At 52.9% G+C, this 22,813-nt stretch overlaps 1 protein-coding gene across 1 annotated transcript in view; it reads left to right on the top strand.

Moving 5' to 3' along the window:
* The window catches only part of GSG1L (GSG1 like), a 129,501-nt gene that overhangs the window by 55,692 nt on the left and 50,996 nt on the right, over positions 1 to 22,813 (top strand). Inside the window, exon 2 of the mRNA XM_081791794.1 lies at positions 16,568 to 16,615. Within this exon, the coding sequence (XP_081647920.1) occupies positions 16,568 to 16,615 (48 nt within the window). The remainder of the gene's footprint in view (positions 1 to 16,567; positions 16,616 to 22,813) is intronic.

The raw sequence follows: 22,813 nt of genomic DNA on the forward strand, positions 1-22,813 counted from the left end.
ATTTGTTACTCTAAAAATATCCATGGCTGCTGTGTACAGTTACACAGGCTGTGCACTGTATGACTCCAGGGAGTGTTATCGTATAAACCACGGTGTGAATGGTGCTCCCAGTGTTGTTCAGGGTGGTGGCCCTGCAGGCTCTTGGCGTGGAAGCACAGGATCCTTCTATGCCAATGTTTCCCGCATTTTAGCTTTTCTCATATGACCTTTGTGAATTTGTTCTTAGCCACATACCCTTGTTCCACTATGATTTTTTTTTTCTTTTCCTCTGTATTGGCTCACATCTTCCTTACATAAATGAATTCAAATGGGAAACTTTATACGACAATTGGAAATAGAAAACCAGCACAACTTGCCAAAAAAGGAAGAAATATATATACGTGCACGTGTATAAAACAACGCAATGCTATCAGATTTTAGCTGGATACTTTTGCCTTCTCTCTCTCTCTTTTTTAAAGTTTATTTATTTTTGAGGGAGACAGCATGAGTGCGAGGGGGGTAGGGGCAGAGAGAGAGGGAGACACAGAATCGGAAGCAGGCTCCAGGCTCCGAGCCGTCAGCACAGAGCCCGACGCGGGGCTCGAACTCACGAACTGCGAGATCGTGACCTGAGCCGAAGTCGGATGCTTAACGAACTGAGCCACCCAGGAGCCCCACGGAGGGGCCTTTTCTATGGCTGGACTCTTCTTGGGTTGTATCGGACAGACGCCCGCTCCTTGGGCTCGAGTGGGTTTAGTTCCGCTCCCTGGAGTGGATCCTTCTTATAAGTTCTATCTCTCCAACGTGCTTAAAAGTGGGGCCTCTATAGGGTAGTTACAGCACCCTGGGTGGAATCCTGGACCCACCACGTATTATTCTTGTGCCTTGAAAGGGGTCAGGTACGTAACCTCGCTGGGCCTCAGTGTCTTCATCTGATAAATGGGAACAAAAACAGTAGCTCCTTTGTGTGGTTTCGAGAAGTAGGTAAGGAAGTGTGCCTCTGGAGACTGACGGCAGGGCGTGGCACACAGGAAGTGCTCAGTGAGTGTTTGCTTTTGTCATTTTCTGTCACCAGGCGCTGTGGGCTTCTCTGTCCCCCCTTACCTTCTGGATGGGAAGGCGGAGGACGCGGGTTCCAGCTTCGGCTCAGTATCTGACTCGTGACAGAACTCAGGCAACGCCTGAGCCCTCCCTGGGCCTCTGTTTCTACATCTGGAAACCGGGGGGCAGTGGGCTCCACCTTCTTACGCCCCCTCCTCCATCTCTGGCTGAATTTGGGTAATTCTGTGCGGAGGGCAGAGAGGGAACCCCGGGTCGAGACGACCGTGGGCCGTGATCGCCGTGTCAGCCGCCGTGTGCTTTTAAATGTCTCTTTCAGAACGTGATTTTGTCCTGTCAAAACAGGACAGCTCATGGATTCCTGGTGGTAAAAAAAAAGGGGGGGGCAGTAATAACACCGAGGTATTAGGAAAAGCAGATTTGCTTTAACCAAATCCGACAGATGGGATGCCATAAAAAAATCACGATCTCCTTAATTTATCAAGCTCCCTTGAAAGATGATGATGATAATTGTGAATGCTTAACGGGGTGCTTGCCATGCGCCAGTGTCTCACACGTGTGGTCCCGTCGGGTCCCCAACTACGTGGCAGGCAACGGTAGCCGCTGTCACAAACAAACGCGGAGGTGCCTGTGGGTCAGCATAGTAGCAATTTCGTGTTCGCTCGTGTAACATTTCAATACCAGGGGTTCCCGCGGATGGCGGCTCTCCTCCACCCGGTGATCGGGGGACCAGGAAATCTTCCTATTGTGGCTCCAAGCTCCCCAGGATCTTGGAGCCTTTTATACCGGGGTGGCAGAGGAGAGAGAAGACACATCCACTTTTTTTATTTTGTATTCTCAGGTTAGTTCACATCCCGTGTCGTCTTTGGATCTGGGAGTAGAATTCAGTGATTCATCACTTACATATGATACCCAGTGCTCATCCCAACAAGGGCCCTCCTCAGTGCCCATCACCCACTTCCCCCACCCCCGTCAACCCTCAGTTTGTTCTCTGTGTTTAAGAAGTCTCTTACGGTTTGCCTCCCTCTCTGTTTTTATCTCATTTTTTCCTTCCCTTCCTCTATGATCATCTGGTAGGTTTCTCAGATTCCACATATGAGCGAAATCATGTGAATATCTTTCTCTGGCGAATTTCGCTTAGCACAATACGCTCTAGTTCCCCCCGTGTTGTGGCAAAGGGCAAGATTTCATTCTTTTTGATTGCCGAGTAATACTCCATTGCATGTACAAACCACATCGTCTTAACCCATTCATCAGTTGATGGACATTTGGGCTCTTTCCATACTTTGGCCGTTGTCGATAGTGCTGCTGTGAACATTGGGGTGCATGTGCCCCTTTGAATCAGCATCTCTGTATCCTTTGGATAAATTTCTAATAGCGCAATTGCCGGGCCGTAGGGTAGTTCCGTTTTTAATTTTCTGAGGAGGCTCCGTGCTGTTTTTCAGAGCGGCTGCACCAGTTTGCATTCCCACCAACAGTGCAAGAGGGTTCCTGTTTCTCCACATCCTCGCCAGCATCTGTTGTTCCCGGAGTTGTTAATTTTAGCCACTCTGACCGGTGTGAGGTGGTTTCTCAGTGTGGTTTTGATTTCTATTTCCCTGATGATGAGCGAGGTTGAGCATCTTTTCATGTGCCTGTAGGCCATCTGGATATCTTCTTTGGAGAAGTGTCTATTCATGTCTTCTGCCCATTTCTTCACTGGATTCTTTGTGTTTCGGGTGTGGGGTTTGGTAAGTTCTCTATAGATTTTGGATACTAACCCTTTATCCGATAGGCCATTTGCAACGATCTTCTCCCCTTCCGTCAGTTGCCTTTTCGTTTCGTTGATTGTTTCCTTTGCTGAAGGCACATCCACTTTTTCTTTAAATTTTTTAATGTTTATTCAGTTTTTTGAGAGACAGAGGCAGAGCGTGAGTGGGGGAGGGGCAGAGAGAGAGAGAGGGGGAGACTCAGAATCCGCAGCAGGCTCCAGGCTCCGAGCCGTCGGCACAGAGCCCGACGCGGGTTCTCGAACTCACGAGCCTCGAGATCATGACCTGAACGGAAGCCGGAAGCTTAACCGACCGAGCCACCCGGGCGCCCCAGGCACAGCCACTTCTTAAAGCCCTCTCCAGGAAGGGCCACAGGCCTCTCACACTTTACAGGCAGAACCAGTCACAAGGCCCCACCAGAATGCAGGGGGTGCTGGGAAGTATTGTGCCTGGCTGGGCGGCCACTTCCCAGCGGTAACCCCGCACTACGGAAGGAGGAGCACAACTTTTAGCGGATAAGCTAGCTGCTGCTGTCACACCTTATGTGGTCGCAGTGCCAATCATACCCATTTTACGGATGAGGAAACCAAGACCCAAGGAGTCTGGGTTGGGTCACAGATCCTTCATCTCAGGGTTTGGTGAACGCAGAGCTCCGACATGTAGCCACTGCTGTATTCGTTGCAGATAAGCATTGAGGTTTTCTGGCCGTAGAATTCCACAGAACAATTTTTTTTCCCCCTACGGTTTGCCCACGGTGCCTGAAATGCCCGAGCAAGGCTCACGTCTGGAGGCCGCGGTAAAGAGGTCATGATGCCAGGCGGGATTTTAGCCTCCGGCATTTTATCCACTTGGAGGAGTGATTATCCCCAGAAAGTTGACCCACGGTTTGGACTCCTGCCAGAAATCAAGGCATGGTACCATCTGTAAGAGATAAATAAATCAAAATATCATCAGCAGATAAGTGCGCACCATCTGCTGCCCTGTCAGTTGAACTGGCAGAGGCCTCTGGAGAATTCCAAGGAAGCGCTTGCCAAGACTCCGCTGCCACAGCCCGGAGAGCGAGAGAGAAGCTTCGCGCAGGATCTGCTGGCATTTTTCTTTATCCTCTGATTCCGGAGCTGAATTCCTTGAATCCAGCCAGCGAAGGTGTGTGAACTTTTGCCCTTGCCCAACTGTGAAAACGATCTCTCATCGGCCGCGGTTGCCGCGACCAGCTCTTCTCAGCCCTCCTCGCCAGTGGAAGGCGCCGACCGTAGAGGGAACTGCGCACGCGTCTCCAAGAGGCCGGGCTCCACGGAGTCTGGGTCTCAGAACCAAACTCAGCACCAGCCACGTTTGGGTCCTATTGGCTGGGCACCCGGGGACGCCCTCACTTCCTGGTGGTCGCTGATTTCTCCTACCGCGCGTGGGTGGAGTCCTCTTTGGAGGGCCTCTGGGAACCTCCCGTGCGGAAGGGTGGAGTTTTCTAGAACCTGCTTTTTCGGCTAAGAGGTGGTCGTGGCCAAATGGGGAGGCTCTGCCGAGCTGTCTCAGTTTGAATCCTGGCTCCACCCCTGGCTGTGTGAACTTAGACAAGTTACTCAGGCTTCCCGGGCCTCAGTTTCTTCATCGGCGAAACGGGGATGGTAGTTTGTACAGAACTCTGGGCCTGGCCCAGAGCCCGTGCACGGTTTATGTCAGCAGATACCTGTTGGCCGGCTTTTTTTTTTTTTAAATTTTTTTTCAACGTTTTTTTATTTATTTGTGGGACAGAGAGAGACAGAGCATGAACGGGGGAGGGACAGAGAGAGAGGGAGACACAGAATCGGAAACAGGCTCCAGGCTCTGAGCCATCAGCCCAGAGCCTGACGCGGGGCTCGAACTCACGGACCGTGAGATCGTGACCTGGCTGAAGTCGGACGTTTAACCGACTGCGCCACCCAGGCGCCCCTGGCCGGCTTTGTGAGGCCAGTGTGACTGCTCCTCTCTCGCCGGTCCCTCACCATGTCACCCAGGCTGATGCCTCTCCCTACCCCGCGCTCCACAGAAACCTCAGCACACCATCTGGTGGGGTATGGAATTAAGTCACGATCCTCAGACCCAGGAACCGGGGACCCAGCCAAGGACGCTGGTCTCCCCAAGCGCCCATCTCACTTGCTGCCCGTTTTCCGCTGCCTGCCGGACCTGGACTCCCGCGTGTTTGTGCCAAGGGCAGCTTGGCCGACCCTCAGTGCCCCACGTACCTTCTGCCAGCCTCGGGCACCTGCTTCTGGCCACGTCCCTGGATTCCGCCTGTGCCCTGCCAGCTTTCCTCCACCTGCTCAGGGTGACGTTGCACCATCACAGCCCCCTTGCTCCTGGCTCGGGAAGGCTTCCCGGGTCTCCTTGGGAAGAGCGCAATGTGTCTCCGACCGGCGAATCAGGGAGGAAATCAAAACTCAAAAATAGCTCTCATTTACAGAGCCAAGCACAGCCAGGCGTTTCGTGCACTCTCCTGTTTTGTTTTGCTTTTTGCTTGTGCAAGCCTAGAAGGCAGCTGCCTGATGGCTTCCATCCGGCAGGTGAGGAAGTTTAAGTCGCTCTCTGCGGTCACACGGCTAAGGAGAGGCAGAGGAGGGATTTGAAGTCATGTCTCCTGAGCCCAGATACCTCCACTGGCCTGAAGAGCACCCCTTTGCGAGGAGGGAGGCCTGCAATCCGCGATGAATAACAGTGGGGGTGTGGATGGCCGCACACGAAGCTGGTCTTTCCCCGTTACCTCGTTTGGCCCTCAGACAACCCCGTGAAGTGGGAACGATCATCCTTTACCGGCAACCACCCCCCACCCCCCCAAAAAAATAAATAAATAAAATCTATCATTCCCCCGCAGACCCACAGCAGGCAGATGGCAGGGCTGGGATTTGAACTCAGATCTGCGTGAAGTCAGAGCCCAGGCTTTTTCGCCCTGCCAGCCTCCACCGCCACACGCCAGCTTTTCTCCCAAGTAGACGGGACCCGGAGGAGGGACCTCGGGTTGGATTCCTGGCAGCAGGTGCGAGCCGTGAGCCAGAGCGGAGGCAGCTGTGACCTGGCCGGTTGCGTCAGGGGTGGATTTCTGGAAGCGTCGTTTCTGCTGGGGACGTGTGCCAGGTGCTCTGGTTGGTGTGGGAGCGACGTGCCCGCTGACCTGTCTTTAGCTCAGCCGGGTCTCTGCAGACACTGGGTCAGAGGCAGTCAGCAGTGGGGGCAGGTCAGGGCCTCTTGGGTTTTACGTCTCGTTCCCATGCTGCAGAAAGCCACCAGCCCCACAAGGTGATGTCACAGAGTCTAGGAAGGAACGACCTTTCCTCTGTCTTTTCTGAGCAAGGGAGCAAACCCTTCGAAAAGCCATTTAGACACAACTTCTGGGATTTGTTTCAAGATAACCCTGTGCGGGGGCCGGGGGGGGGGTGGTGGGGCGCTGCCACAGGCATAGAGAGACAAGACTGGCCGTGGAGTGACAGTTTCCAAGCTGCTGGTGGGGCCATGGAGCTCCTTGCGCTAATCTCTCTGCTTTTGTAAAAGTTGGGACTTTCCCCCATAACGAAATAGTTAAAAAGGACATTTTAGAGACACTGTTGATTTGCCTGAGCGCGAAAATCTCGTCTGGCTGTGGAATGTTCTGTTCTGGACAAGTCCGTCCCTTGCGTGGTGGAAAGAGCTTAGGAAAGACACACGCCTGAGCCCCGATCTTGATTCTGATGCTTCCTGGCTGTGTAACCGTGGGTAGGTTGCTTTTCCTCATCTGTAAAATGGGGACGGGTACTGACCTCGTCCAGTTGTGATGCGTGGCAAGTTCTTAGTGTGGTGCTTACTCTGGGCTCTCCTGGATCCTGGGCAACATGACGCGCCCTAGCTTCCACCTGCTGGTGGGGAGATCTGCCATTTACAGCCCCAGAAGGGACCGAACCAGAGGGGGCCCCTGCCGTGCCCGGGGTAGAGTGAGACGATATAACGGGAGACACTGTGATCAAATGCTGGAAATTCAGAGCAGGGAGACATGTCCTTGGGATGGGGCAGGTGGTCGGTGAGCAAGGCAGGCTTCTTGGCTGGGGTGTAGGGTGGGCACTGAGCCGGATCCCCAAGGCTGGGGGATGGCTCAGAGGAAGGAGACAAGATGTTGAGACGGAGAGGTGGGAAAAGGGAAGGATGTAAATCGGAGCCCTAGGGCACAAAGCAGCAGAAGAGAGGACAGGGGACAGGAAGTGTGACAGGGTCACGTCCAAGTGATCCTCAGGTGTCCACGCCTCCTGCATCACGGTGCGGGTGACGCTGGGTATGGCTGCGCAACGGGGCCTCTTCCCTCGATAGTGAAGACGCCTCCTTTCTGTTTGCCTCTTCTGTCTTCGCTTGGCCCCGAGACACTCCAGCGCTCAGTTTCCGGTCTCACCTTTGCCCACCTGTAGGATTCTGCAGACACTGGAATCCCCCACTTGCGGTAATTCTTGCTAAAGGCAGCTTACGAAGTGCTTTTCACGTATTCGTGTATCCACAGTCGTATCTGGAGCACCTGTTACTGTCCCAGGCTTTGGGGACACAGCCGTGAGTGAGACGTGGTCACGGGAGCTTCGGATGGTTGCAGAGCGTTGTCTGAGCGTTATTCAGAAGAGCTAGGGAATGCCCTTCTTTGGTGCAGGGATTTTGAATGGCTGATGTATACGCTTTAGTATAAGAACAGGAGACCCACAAGGGTGGGGGTTTATCTGTCGGTTCACTGCTGTGCCCCCAGTGCCTAGGACACTGCCTGGCACGTAGGCACCCAGTAATTGTTGGTCGAATACAATTGCGTGAATACAGAGCACTGATATTGGGAATCCAAGAGAAGAATGTTTTTAGGGCTCAAAACTAATTCAGACACCTCCCTAGATCACTGCTTGATGTGATTTGGATTCCTAAGATTCAGAGAGAGAGCGAGAGAGCGAAAGAGAGTTAAGGAAGGGGGAGAGAGAGAGAGAGTATTTTGCATTAATGCATTATTTCAAGGCTTGGAGCCTCCAGCCTGGTCCAGAATATGGTCAAGCCCACCGTCCACATGTGTCTGCACCTGAGTAGCACCCACAGCAGAAAAGTCCATCATACATCCCGTAGACGACACAGACAGTAAACAAATGCATCCACAAGATCATTTCAGAGAGTGATTGTGGTGATCGTAGACGTCTGTCCTCTGACCCCTCTGTGCTGGGGGAGACTGCCCTGTGCGGACGGAATGGCCAGGACCCCTGCGCCCTCTGGGTTCTCCGTGGTTCTGGCCAGTAGGAAATCCGAGGGTAGAAGGAGAGAAAGGTTGGGGTATGTCCCCCCCCCCCCCCCCCCCCCCGCTGCCTCGCTCTCTCCCTGTTGAAGTTTTGACTGTGGCTTTGCTCCTCTAAAGCGTGGCTCTCAAAACGCAGCTCCCAGGGGGCACCTGGCTGGCTCAGATGGTTGGGCGTCCGACTTTGGCTCAGGTCATGATCTCACGGTTTGTGAGTTCGAGCCCCGCCTTGGGCTCTGTGCTGACAGCTCGGGGCCTGGAGCCTGCTTCCGATTCTGTGTCTCCCTCTCTCTGCCCCTCCCCCGCTTGCGCTCTGTCTCTGTCTCTCAAAAATAAATAAACGTTAAAAAAAATTTTAATAATAAAAAAAAAACCCCGCAGTTCCTAGACCAGCAGCATCAGCAGCGCCTGGGAACTTGTTAGAAATGCAGATTCTTGGGCCCCTGCCCAGATGTTTGCTTCAGGGTGGCTGGGCTCCTAGTGCCAACTCCTCCTGGGTGGCTTCCTCTTCCTCAAGCTCCTTTTCCTTGCCTGCCCCTCTGAGTGGGGAAGTGGGGGCTCTCCACAGTTCTAGCCCCTCACCCCATCCGCATTTCTGCGAATAGTCCCTTCACTCAGCTGTCTTCAGTGAGCCCTCCAGGGTGCCGTCTGTTTCCTGCCAGAGCCCCGACTTGGTCCAGATGGCCAGGAGGTCACTTCTGACGAGGCACACCCTCTCTAGGTTACCCGCCGGCTTGCCTCAGTCACTGTCAGCCATTGAGATCTCATGAGTTGGCCACCCTTGCGCTGGGGCTGGGTACCAAGTCTCACCTGTTGGCCACCTGCCTCAGGGCAAGGTGCAGCGATGAGAACACCATACAGGATGTTCCCTCTGGAGGCTGTGGTGGGTATGAACACACGTTCTTGCTTCGTACAAGCAGGGAATCTCCCATGACTTTCTTTCACTAGCCTAACGGGACTGAGCTTTTCCAGGGAGAGATTCAGACCCCACATAAACTGAGACTCCCCGCCAGCCCCTGGGGCATGGGAAGTTTTCAGAACTTTGGGGAGAAACTTCTAGTTTCTTCCTGCCCCTCTTCTCCCCACGGCTGATGGTTTCCTGGCCCCATGGGGGCTGTGGGATCCTCACGGGGGTGCAGATTTGGGTTAATCCTGTGACCCCCGACCTTGATTGATGTTCAGCTCTCCCAGATTGGTTTCCTGGAAGGTCCTGAGATCTCCTTGGGGGGCCGTGGATGTTCTTCAACGCGTGGATCCCCCCAGTACTTTCCCCCTGCACAAATTCCTCCTTTCTGTCCCCTCTGTGAACTGGGGCAGCATTACCCTCCGGGTGGGCCTGTGGGAGCACGGTGGGTCTTCAGGGAGCTCTCCTTCCTGGGGAGGAGAAACTCTTTCCCCTTCTCGATTCTTAGTAGCTCACCGTTCGCCAAAGGGAATAGCATGGGAGGTAGTGGTTGGAGAAAGGGCTCTTCAAGGCGCAAGGATGAGGCAGTTACCAGACAATGCCCATGAACTTGGGGGAAACAACGGACAATGCAGGGCCACACCCCAGACACGGAGTCATAGGGGAACCTGTACAGCCCTGCGGCTGCCACTTGGCAGTGTGGACTCCTGCCCACTGAACTGTCCTAGTTGTACCACCTGGTGGGTGGCACCAACCTTTCGGATCCACCCTGTTACAGGCACTATAGACACAGTAGCTTTGGTGGTTTCCACTCTTTATTAGTCAGGAAACCGAGGCAGCAGGAGGTTGATGTTGCGTCACACAGTAAGTAAGTGATGGAGCCAGGCTGAACCCAGGCTGGTCTGGCTCTCGAGCCCCTGCTCTGAGCCCCACTCCTCGCCTCTACCTGCCACGATGGTGGTCTGTGCATCTATCTGGTCTCCTCTCCGTTAGACTGCAGAGGCCATGCCCCATGTGAGCTACGTGATGATGATGGCCATGATGACAGCCACCGTTTCCTAAGCACCCACTCTGTTCTAGGCATCATGTCTGACCTCTGTGCCCCTGTCAAGTCTTTACAACAGCCTTACAAGCGCTGTACCCATTAGACAGTCAAGGAAATCAAGGCCCAGAAAGACTGGGGACTCGTGTGGCAGGAAACGTCAGGGCCAGGATATGAACCCAGCTCTGCTGATTCCAGAACCCAGACTCTTGGCCATTCTGCTATCTTGCCCTATCCCAAGCTGTTGCTTGAAGGAACGTCCGTTGCGATAGCATGGGCCGTCACTAAGATGGCTGACTATGGTTCTTCTAATGTTGAAAATAGATTTTGTTTTAATTGGAGTGTAAGTTTCAGCCGAGCTACATGTTGGAATCACCCAGGGAACTTTTAAAACCCCACTGAAGTTTAGGTCGCACACTGGTCAATTAAACCAGGGTCTCCGTGAGTGGGACTTGGGCTTCCCAGGGCTGAGAACCACTTAAATTGGATTCCCTCTAGGATCCTTCCCAGCTTTCTTGTTCCACAGTTCACAGAAGATACACTGCCATCAGGTGGCAGTAACACGCCACAGCTCCGTGATCTAATTGACAAGCCTCAGTCTGAAGAGATAAAGTGTACTTATCGTTAGTTTTATACCCCAATTAAATCCCTTAGTTAAACGTATCAACTTACTGATAATTGACACAGATGTTTTAAAAGCTACTTCTAACAGCGTTAAGGCGATATGGTACAGTTTGATATCTTTCTCACGAATGGTTAGCTAATTTTTATCATGGAGACCAAGGGTTTGGAGAAAAAACTTCCTTCCATGTTTGGATTTCAGTTATTAGACTTGTTGACCATTGAAAGATCCAGTCTTCCTTATGTCATTACTATGATTTTTCCTTAACCTTCAGCATTGCCCTGCACAGGCAGTGTGGGCCAAGTTTGGCCATCTCTGCTCAAACATCTTCTGTTCAGTATTGTCCACGTAAGCAGAAATGGAAGTGTGAGAGCCATTGTATTTGGCCTCTGGTGGATTTTCCTGGTCTGCACTCAGGTATGTTCTCAGGGGATTCCTTTCAGGATCTGATGGCTCTGCACAGTGGGAATGGCTAGCTGCAGTAGGGAATTCTGACAGACTGAGTTGGACTAGAGAGCTAGAAAGACTTTAGAGCATCCTTACTGGTGTGGTCCTGAGCAAATCACTGAAAACCCAGAGCCTTGGTTTGCTTGGGGGCACTCTCAGGGTCACATCATTGCAGGTTATTCCAACAAACTGGGAATAGGAAGAGTATTCTCAACTTGACATAGATTACGAAAAACCTACAGCAAACATCATGCTTACTGGTACAAGAGTGAATGCTTTCCCCCTAAGATCAGGAACAAGACAAGGACATTTGCTTTTGCCACTTCTTTTCAACATTATGCTGGAGGTTTTAGCCAGAGCAGTTAGGCAAGAAAAAGAAATAAAAGACATTGAGATTGGAAAAGACGGAGTCAAACTATTTGTATTTGTGGATGGCATGATCTTGTATAGAGTAAATCCTAAGAATCCACTAAAAACTATTAGAATTTATAAACATATTCGGCAAGATTGCAAGGTACAAGATCGATACACAGAAATTAATCTTATTTTTATACCCTAGAAGGGAACAATCTGAAAGTAAAATTAAGAAAACAATTCCATGTACAATAGCACCAAAAAGAATAAAATTCTTAGGAATAAATCTAACAAAAGAAGTGCAAAACTTATATGCAACAAACTACAGAACATTATGGAAAGAAATTAAAGGAGATCTAAATAAATGGAAAGGCATCCCATTTTCATGGACTGGAAGACTTAATATTATTACGGTGGCAATATTCCCCAAATTGATCTATAGATTCAGTGCAACCCATGTTAAAGTTTCAACTGGCTCTTTTCTCAGAAATTGACAAGTTGATTCTAAAATTCACATGGAAATGCAAGAGGTTCAGAATAGCCAAAATCATCTTAAAAATGAAAAGCAAAGTTGGAGGGCTCACTCCATTTCAAAACTTACTATAAAGCTATAGTAATCAAAAACAGGGTGGTACCAGTAAGAAGGATAGACATACAGATCGATGGAATAGAATTGAGAGAACAAAATAAACCCTTCCATTCATAGCCAGTTAATTTTTGACAAGAGTGTCGAGACAGTCCAATGGGGAAAGAATAGCCTTTCAAATGGGGCCGGGACAATAGGACGTCCACATAGAAAAGAATGGAGTCAGACACCTTTGTATACCGTACGCATAAGTCAATGTCCAATAGATGACCTAAAGGTAATGGTTAAAGGGATACAACTCTTGGAAGAGAGAAGAAGAGTAAACCTTCATGGTGTTGGGCTAGGCAAAGCCTTCTGAGATATGACACAAAAGCACAAGCAACAAAAGATATATTGGACTTCATCAACATCAAAGGGCACCGTCGAGAAAGCAGAAAGATTGTTTGCTGAGTGGGACCAAATGTTTGCAGTCAGATATCTGACGAAGTACTTGTATGTGGAATATATAAAGAACTCTTACAACTCAATAAAATGACAAAATAATCCAGTTAAAATGGGCAAAGGATCTGAATAAACATTTCTCCGACGATGAAATGAAAATGGCCAATAAGCACGTGGAAAGATGCTCACCATCACTAGTTCTTAGGGACGTGCAAATCAAAACCACAAGGAGATACTACTTTCCATCTGCAAGGATGCCTATAATAATAATAATAATAATGACACAATAACAAGTGTTGACGAAGATGGGGAGAAATTGGAACCCTCGTTCATTGCTAGCGGGACTGTAAAATGTTGCTCCTCCTTTGGAAAACAGTCTAGTGGTTCCCCAAAAAGGTTAAACATAGAGTTACCAGGATTTCCACCCCTACGTATATACCTAAGAGAAATGAAAACTTGCCCACATGAAATCTTGTACATCAATGTTCGTCCAGAGCCAAAAAGCGGACACAAACCCAAAGCCCGATAACCAATGAGTGGATAAATACGATGTGTTGTATCCACACCGTGGAATATTATTCAACCACAAAAAAAGGAACAAAGTGCTGATGCACGCTACAACGTGGATGAACTTTGAAGACATCACGCGAAGAAAACAGTCAAGGAAGCCAGATGCAAAAGGCCACATATTGTATGGTTCCATTTATGTGAAATGTCCAGAAGAGGCAAATCTGGAGACAAGGAAAATACATCAGTGGTTGCCCCGTGGTGGGAGGATTGGGGGAAAGGGGGATTGCCTGGTAATAGGTATAGTGTTTTTTGGGGGGGGTGATGAATATGTCCTAAAGTTGATTGTGGTGATGGTCACACAATCTTGCGAATATAGTAGGAATACACTGAAAACCTTTATTTTTTATTTATTAAATTTTTAAAAAATGTTTATTTACTTTTGAGAGAGGGAGACAGAGGCATGAGCAGGGGAGGGGCAGAGAGAGAGGGAGACACAGAATCCGAAGCAGGCTTCAGGCTCTGAGCGCTCAGCGTAGAGCCCGACATGGGGCTCGAACTCACGAGCCATGAGATCATGACCTGAGCTGAAGTCGGAGGTTTAACCGACTGAGCCACCCAGGCTCCCCTAAAAACCTTTAAACTGTTACTTTAAATTGGTGAACTGGGGTGCCTGGGTGGCTCAGTCGGTTAAGCAGCCAACTCTTGGTTTTGGCTCGGGTCATGATCTGGCGGTCCATGAGTTCGAGCCCCGCATCAGGCTCTGTGCTCACATTACAGAGCCTGCTTGGGATTCTCTCTCTTTCTCTCTCTCTCTCTCTCTCTCTCTCTCTCTCTGTTTGCCCCTCCCCTACTCGCATGCCCTCACTCTCTCTCTCTCAAAAACAAAAAAGATAAACTTCTAGGTGACGAAAAATTTTAACATTTAATGTTAATGTATTTGTCTTTAACCGATGCAATTGCAAAAATACAATTTTTAATTTAATTTAATTTCTTTATGTAGGAAGGAGCCCAACAGGCCAAAATGCCTGGGACCCACAAGGTCTGAACGTGGCCCTGGGTGGCGTCAGTGTGCATTTGACCACTAAAGGCTTCTCTCTCCAGATTTTGAGAAAACCATAGAACATTAAAGAAAGCATGAAACAATTCATTCAGATCTGTCCGTTCTGGCTTGCCACTGTTCTCTCTCTTTTTTTTTACCCTCACTTCCAGTTGTTGGCTGTCAACAAACATCCCTTTCCATGGGTTCTAATCTTGGTACCTCTGGCTCGCTATGTGGCCCCGGTTGTTCTCTCTGTGGCCCCGAGTCTTATTGTCTTCATCTGTGACGGGAAGCAGGGCCCCGGAGCCTGAGGGAGGAAACGAGCATGACAGAACCACAAGAGTGCCGTCCAGCCCCCTGTGGCCTCATGAATCTTTGGAAGGGGGGACGTCAATAAGACAGGAATCCACTCCTTAGCTTGGCACTCAAGACCCTTTGTGATCTGGCCCCCACCTTCCTTCTCAGCCTCACGTGCCAGCACACCCTTTATTTATATGGAGCGGGAAGGACGTTCAGGATCCCACAGGGGCTTCCAGGGACCTTCTTAGAGAAGCATTCACAAGCGTCAAGCAGACACATGAGTTGAGAATGCCGGAAGCTTCCAGATCTTTTTTTGCCCTCCAACCCACGTTCGTTCCGTTTGGACACAAAAATCTGTATCCTTAAAATCTGTATCCAGTAAAATCCTTAAACCAGGGATTAAAAGCAGACCCTAAAGGTCAGCCAATCCAGTGCCCCCGGGGGCCAGCTGGGTGGCCTCAGTGAGGCAGGGACGGGCAGGGACCGTGGCCGACTCCAAGGCTCGTCCGCTGTCTGAAGGGGGCAGCATCCGGCCCGTGTGATTGTGGCTGTGTGCCCTGGGGGCCCAGCACGGCCGGGGTTTCTGAGTCTTCATCTGGGCTCACAAGGCAACATTTTCCCTATGCTGGGATCCTGTGTGGGCCGCACAAAATGTGTCTGTGGGTGGGGGTCCAGCCTGCGCCACCTTTGTGACCGAGGGGCTGGAGGCTGGGCCGTGTGTCCTCAGTGGTCAGCACAGTGCCCAGCATCGAGGAGGCCCCGGAAGAGACTGAAAATTTGCGGTTTCTTATAGGCATAAGGTTTGGGTGTAAGGCTTTCGCTCATTTGTTCATCCGTTGGTTTGTTCATCCATTCATATATTCCTTCAGCAAATATTTAGTTTATAATGTGCTCACTATGTACCAGAAGCTGTTTTAGGTGATAGGGGCCCATCAGGAAGAGAGATGGGCAGACAGGGGAGGGACCTCTGGAATATTGAATAGATTAGCTAGGAAAGGCCTCCCTGAGCAGGTAACATGTGGGGAAAGTGGTAAAAAGAGGAAAAGTAAACCATTCAGCTCTCTGAGGGAAAAATGCTCCACGTAGAAGTGGCAGCCTGTGCAAAGGCCCTGAGGCGGGGAGGGAAGGTTCCCGGCACATTTCAAGATCAGCAAGGAGGCCGATGTGGCTGGAGTGGAGTGAGTGAGGGGGAAGCTCGTAGGAGACAAGGTTGGGGAGGTGATGGGGGGGCAGATCGCACAGGGCCTGGTTGGCCGCCCTGAGGACTTGGGTTCTGACCCTGAGCGAACTGGGAACCACGGGAGGCTTCTGAACGAAGGGACATGATCCGTCTGTGTGAATAAGGGCAGAAACAGAGAGACCCAAGCAAAGGCTGTGGGCGATGGTGGCTGGAACAGCGGAGGGGGTGAGAAGTGGTCGGATTCTAGATATACCTCCAAAGCCAGAGCCACAGACCAGACGTGGAGATGTGAGAGCAAGAGAGAAGTCAAGGCTGACGCTGCGGTTTTGGCCCGAGCGCGTGGGAGGCCGGAGTTGCCGCTTCCTGAGCGGGGGGCGGGGGTGCACGAGGATGTGGGGCGCGCCCTCGTGGCGCTGACGACTTGTGGGCCATCCGTCCAAGAGTCACATGCAAGAGCTAGAACTGTCGGGTGACCGGATGTCCCACAGGGGAAGGCCAAGGTGCCGTGAGAGCTTAGAACAGGGAAAGTGTGTCCCCGGCAGGGGGGACGGCACGTGTGGAGGCCTCGTGGTGGAGGGAGCCTGAGGAGTGTCGGGGGCCGAGTTCAGGGGTCCCCGTGAAGGAACTTGGGCTTCATTCTTCAGGAAGTCATCAGAGGGTTTTGAGCAGGAGGGGGGGGGGGAGAGTGTGTGTGTGTGTGCGTGTGTGTGCGTGTGTGTGAGATGTGATCGGAACTGTGTGGCTCCAAAGCATCCCTCTGGTGACAGCAGTGTGGAGGCCCAGGGAGCCCCGCGAGCCGCTGCCCTCATCCTGGTGGGTCTGGATGGGGTTGAGGCCATGGAGGGGGACTGAGGGCTCGGAGCAGGTGCCAGCGACTGGGCTGGATGGGTTGGATCAGGAGGTGAGAGCGGAGGCAGCCTCCCCGGGGCTGTTCAGCCGAGTTGGCAGCAAACATTCCTTGGGGACACTGACTTTCCGGGAATAAAGGTTAGAGACGCTCGGGTGCCACGCCCACTTGGCGACAGGGCTCAGGGAAGGGGAGAGGCGAAAGCCTGAAGCCCTCGCTGCCTCTCACATTCTGAAAACCCTTCTTTTCTTTTCGAAGGTGAAACATGTCGCAGCTTCATTGACCTGGCACCAGCATCGGAGAAGGGTAAGTGTGGCCCCCGCTCAGGTCTCAGGTGTGTGAGCCAAGCACCCTGCAGAGACGCTTCCTGCCCAGGTGGCTTTCCAAAGCCCCATGAGAGCTTTTCCTGCCGCGCTCATGGGCGACAGCTCCCCAGAGGAGCCTGAATCCTGCAGCTCTGAGTTTCTTAAGCTGTTGGGAAGGGGACAGAAGCAGGTGGGGGATCATCTTGTCCCCACCCCCCGCCACCGCCGCACCACTCCCCTCCGCAATCGGGGTGGCCCTGAGAGTCATTACGCTTCCATCCTTCCAGGGCACAGCAGGACTTCCGGGAGGTAGGACGGGTGTGCAGACGTTGGGGTCAGGCTAGACCAGTGTTGGGGGCACTGCCTTGAGCGCAGGATTTGACCTCGGGGGCAGGAAGCCAGATGCCCTGTGTCTGTCATCTCAACAGGCGTGGGGAGGCCCCAGTCACTGTGCAGAGATGACTCCCTGGTGTGTGGGGCCCACGAACAGAGATTCTGCCCCCCGGTGATGCTCCGGTAGGATGGTCAGGGGCCGGCCATCCTGTGGGGTGAGCACAGCAGTCAGGATTAAGTTTAGCCACAGGAATGGTGATCCACAGTAGCTGGCTTTAAAGGACAAATGTGCCTTGCTTTTATAAAAGTTTGGAAGTAGGCAATCCAGGGAGGCTCTGCCCCACGAAGCTCTCAGGATCCGGAACCTTGCTGCCCCTCTCCATCATCTCTGTGCCTTTGTCCTCATGGTCTCAGATGGCAGCTGGTGCTCCAGCGGTCACACCTGCCTTCTGGGAAGCCACTTAGAAGGGTGCAAAGGAGGAAGGGCAAAGCTTGCTGGTCAATTCCAAGGTTTCTAGAAGCTGCCCGCGGCACCTGCTCATGTGTCCTTGGCCAGAACATGATCCCAGGGCCAGACTCAGCTGCAAAGGAAGCTGGGAAATGAGACCGCTATCCCGGCAACCATGTGCTCAGAGAAGTCAGGGGTTTTGTTATTATGGAAGAGCAGGAGAATGGATGCTGGAGGGTTCGCTGCCGAAGGGACGTAGGGGTGCGGCCGCCTCCCCGCCTGCCCACCCCTGCCCAAGGAGGACGGCTGCCAGGAGAGGGGAGGTGTGCAGGTGTCTTCAGACAGCCTAGAGATGAGGAGAGGGCTCTGGTTCTGGAAGTCAGGGTGGGGAAACTGAGGCAGAAGTCCAGTGCTAGAAACTGTCCCAACAAGGGGGATCTCGGTGTGCCTGTCCGGGGCTTGTGGCCACTTGTGCCTCTTGCTGGTGGGGCTGGTGGCCCTGCAGCGTCTGGAGGTTCGGGGACTGGAGGGTCCGTCTCTGACCCATCCCTGCTGATGGCAGAGAGGGAGTGGGTGAGGGGGACCTATGTCACGAAGGCTGCTAATGTTCCTGTCTCACAGACACTGTCCCCTTGAAGACCTTCAACCAAGTGGCAGCTCATGAGACAGGGACCCTCAGGCCCAGGAAGAGGCCCAGACGCCCCCGCCGAGCAGCCTTTTGGCAGGGGGCACTTCCTCCTCCCTTTCCTCCTTGGCTTTCCCAGCGACTGTGCCCTATGTGGCCGCTACTCGTGGTCACCCCTGAAGTTCTGAGCTGAGCAACTGGGCCCCAGCTTCTAAACCGAGGTCAGGAGGGGCACCTGGGTGGTTCAGCCGGTTAAGCCTCCAATTCTTGGTTTCGGCTCAGGTCATAATCTCTCGATTGGTGGGATCGAACCCCACGTCGGGCTCTGCGCTGACACCATGGACCCTGTCATGCCGTCTCTCTCTCTTTCTCCCTCTCTCTCTGCCCCCCCTCCCCGCTTATGCTCTCCCTCTCTTTCAAAATAAGTAAACTTAACCAAGAAAAGTTGAAACTGAGGTCCAGAAGCGCCAGGAATACTGCTGGGTAATACGGGGCGGACGTTCACTGAGCGGTTCCTCTGCACCAGGTGCTTCCCAGGCGTTAACCAAGAAGCCTCCCCCCAACCTTGGGGGGCACTGACAGACTCGCCCCACTTGACGGGTGAGGAATCGGAGCCTTAGAGGCATGAAGCCGCCTACGTCTCACATCTCGCGTGGGGCAGAGCCCACGCTTCGGGCCCCCCTGTGCTGTGGCATCTTGCGAGCCCGGCCCCGGGGGCGGCCCTCGAGAACGCCCAGCCAGTGATCCCCCCGAGGCCTGGGAGCTCCGGGCTCAACTGTGCTCCGCATCTGGCTTCCGGGAAGCGCGGCCCGTGTGCGCGCACGTAAGCGTGCGTGTGCGTGTCGGGTTGAGGGCGAGTGTACACGTGTGCGATCAGGTGCTCCCGTGAGTATTGCACACGTGTGTCTCCTGTGTGGACACGCACGCGCGCCGGTGGCTGAGCGTGTGCGTGTGAAAGGGCATGCGCTTGTGTGTCTAAGGGTGTGTGCACGCGTGGGCACGTGTGGAGTGCATACACGCGTGTGTCCATGTGAGCATGTGCATATGAGCATACACGGGTATGTGTGTGCACGTGTGAGTGTCCATGTGAGCATGTGCATATGTGTGTCCAATTGCGAGCATGCATGGGTGTGTATGTATGTGCACGCGTGAGCATGTGTGGAGTGTGTACACGTGTGTCCATGTGAGCACGTGCATGTGTGTCCAAGTGTGAACATGCATGGGTGTGTGTGCACGTGTGAGCGTGTGGAGTGTGTGTCCATTGTGAGAATATGCATATATGTATCCGAGTGTGAGCATGCACAAGTGTGGGTGTGCACGTGTGAGCATGTGTGAGTACATACATATATGTGTGTCCATGTGAGCACGTGCATATACGTGTCCAAGTGGGAGCATGCACGGGTGTGTGTGTCCACGTGTGAGTGTGTGTGGAGTGCATATACGTGTGTGTGTCCAGGTGAGCACGTGTGTCCAAGTGTGAACATGCGTGGGGTGTGTGTGTGTACACGTGTGAGTGTCCATGTGAGCGTGTGCATACGTGTGTCCCAAGTGTGAGCATGCACGTGTGTGTGTGTGCATGTGTGTGCGTGTGTGGAGTGCGTACACGTGTGAGCGTCCATGTGAGCGTGTGCATACGTGTGACCCAAGTGCCAGCGCGCACGGGGGTGTGAGCACGTGTGGAGGGTGCGTGTCCACGTGTGAGCACGCGCGTGCGTGTGTGTGCCTGTGTGAGCATTGTGGAGCGGGTACACGTGCGTGCGTGTCCGCGTCCAGCGGCGGGCGGGTCGTTCACGCCTCCTCCTGGAAGCAGTCGACCTTTGTTCCTGCTTCTTTTACGAGGACCGAGGGCCCCGGGGAGATTGTATCTTTGTGTTTTCCCGGCCTCGTGATTTTCCCTTCAGGGCTTGGCGGCCACGTCAAGGACCTTCTGGCGGCGCATATAAAAACGTTTATAAGGAGGCTGAGTGGGCTGGCTTTGCCGCCAAGCTGCAGAACGATTTTCGCGCCCTCCCGGCCTCTCAGGCACGTCAGCTGTCCCCTCAGATCGGCGGGGTTTGTCGCGCAGCTGCTGTGGCCTCTCCCCGAGCCCCCCCCCCCCCCGCCCCCCGGCCTGGCCCCCCCCCCCCCCCCCGAGAGGCCTGCGGGAACGTGACGCTCACGGGTCCGTCCCTGTGCCCGCCTCCCACGGTGACTGTCCGTGTCATGGATGAGGTCCCCGAGCTGCGGAGACGGAGCGCTGGGTCGGGGCCACGCGGGGAGTCTGGGGCGGGTGTTGGAGCCCGGGTGCGTTCTCGCCCCAAAGCGCACGCGTCTCCTGGCTTCTTGCCCCCGCGCCCGCCCCCTCTGGGACTTCCCTTCTGGTCTGCCGGATATGGTAATGACCACGACGCTCACACGGACTGGCTTTCACTACCACGTGCCAGGCAGTGTTCTGAGAACGTTACACGCAGGGACTCGTTCTAGTCCTCATTTTACAGGTGAGGAAACGGAGGCATAGAGAGTGAATTGACTTGCCCAAGGTCATACGGTTAGGACGCTGGGTTTGAACCTGAGCCCTTTGGCTCTTAAATACGCCAGGCCTTCCAAGACTCTGTGAGCGGGTGAGTGAATGTGTGTGTGTGTGTGTGTGTGTGTGTGTGGTCAAGGCTCGGTGTGTGTATGCGTGAGCAGGTACTGCTGTGAGAGCGTGTGCACGGGTGTCTCACGGGTGTGCTTTCATGCTGGTGGGTGAGCGCGTGTGAGAATGGGGGTATGTAAATGTGTGCACAGGTGAGACCGTGCACGTGCATAGAGCCATGGGGCGTGTTCGTGTGTGAGCACGCATGGATGTGTGTGCACGTGTGTGTGTGCACGGATGTGTGCGCATGTGCACAGACGCATGTGCACGTGCATGTGCATAGATGCACGGTGTGTGGGCATGTGTGAGCGTGCATGGATGTGCATAGCTGCACAGCATGTGTTTATGTGTGAGCGTGCATGGATGTGTGTGCACGTGTGCATAGATGCACAGTGTGTGTCCACGTGTGAATGTGCACACATGCGTGGATACGTGTGTATATGCGCAGGGATGCATACATGTTTGCGTGCATGTGTGAACGTGGGTGTGTACTGGGTGATACTCCCTGCTCCTCCTGCACCAAGACCTCTGAGCCAAGTTCAGGGTGTCCTCAGACTAGGTCTCCCCTTCTTTTCTTGACCTCCTTCCGCCTGGCAAACCATAGTCACACTTTCAAGGCCCTTCACAAATGGCACCCCCTCTTTGCCATTTTCTCCAGTACCCTCTGGTCCCTTGCTTCCCGACCCTGTCCCCTGGAAAATTATTTGTCTGTCATCAGTATTTTTAGCATGACGTGCATTTTTCTCAGTTTGTGCCTGACCATTTTAGTTTTGTGTTTCACATGGGAAATATCTTTTTGTTTTATACTAGCCTAAGCCACATCCATTTTTCATCTGGATTCCTGCCACGGTCTCTTAACTGCTTACCTCCTTCCATGTTTACCCCCTGATTCACTTGTGCCAGAATGATTTTTTTAACGCGTAAGTCAGCTCATGCGAATCCCCGTTTAAAACCCGCCCTTGGCTTCTGTCGCACTCAGAGAAAAAGCACACGTTCTCATCACAGCCTGTAAGGTGTGTAGGGTCTGGCCCCGTACCTCTGGGGCTCATCTCCTGCGCTCTCCCCTCCCCTGCCATCACCACACTCCAGCACCCCCGGATCCTTACTGTTCCTTGAGTCAGCCAAACTAGTGTGTGCCTCAGGACCTTTGCACTTCTCATTCCCTGCTCCCAGAACACTGTTCGCTCAGCTCTCTGCATAGCTGGTACCTCCGTCATTCAGGGTTCGGTTTGAATGTCCCAGCTTCAGGGAAGCCTTTGCATCACTTATTATGCCTGCAGTGTATTCAGTGCTCGCCTGATTAACACGGTCAGCCCCGCGAGGGCAGGGATTTTGTCTCCTTTGTGACTCATTGTGTCCTCACTGCCCAGGAGGGAAGCCTGGCGCTGACAGGTACTTCACAACACCTGTTGAATGAATGAAAAATCAGCATTGATTTTAACAGTATATACTCTTGGTATGAAAATCATAATAATTCTTTTTAAAAAAAGTTTCAAGGTTTATTTATTTTGATGTTTATCTTTGAGAGAGAGAGAGAGAGGAAGAGAGAGAGAGAGGGAGAGAGCAGGGGAGGGACAGAGAGAGAGGGAGACACAGAATCCAAAGCAGGTTCCAGGCTCCAAGGTATCAGCACAGAGCTGGACGTGGGGCTCGAACTCAGAAACCATGCAATCATGCCACATCCACCATCGTGCTGGGTAGCAAGCCGCCCTAGAGCGCAGGGGCATTCTGCATTTACTTTTTGCTCCCGTGGTTGGGGCTTATCTTGGTTCCAGGATGTGGTCTGGGCTCACGTCTGTTCCACGTGTGTTCCTTCTGGGGGCCGGGTAGAGGGGACAGAAACGCAAGGTGCCTAACCGCACAAAAACGTTTTCGAGTTTTGCTGGCATCGTATCTGCCAACATCCCATTGGCTAAAGCAAGTCACACGGCCACTGCCAACATCGGCGAGGCAAGAAATACACTACCCACGTGGGGACCTCCGGGCCTGACCACAGCCTCGGGGATGGTTGTGTTGGAATTGGCTCAGCCGGATTTCTGGGCGTGTGTGTGTGTGTGTGTGTGTGTGTGAGACTCATTGATTTGCAGGTCAAAGTCTCCCCCGGTCGTTGTCATCCCAAAGTGACTTATGTATTTCTCCAAAAGGGACCCACATGTTCGGGTGGGTTTCCTTGCCG

Source organism: Panthera onca, chromosome E3 (genome assembly GCF_046562875.1).
Source record: "Panthera onca isolate mPanOnc1 chromosome E3, mPanOnc1 haplotype 2, whole genome shotgun sequence".
Lineage (NCBI taxonomy): Eukaryota > Metazoa > Chordata > Mammalia > Carnivora > Felidae > Panthera > Panthera onca.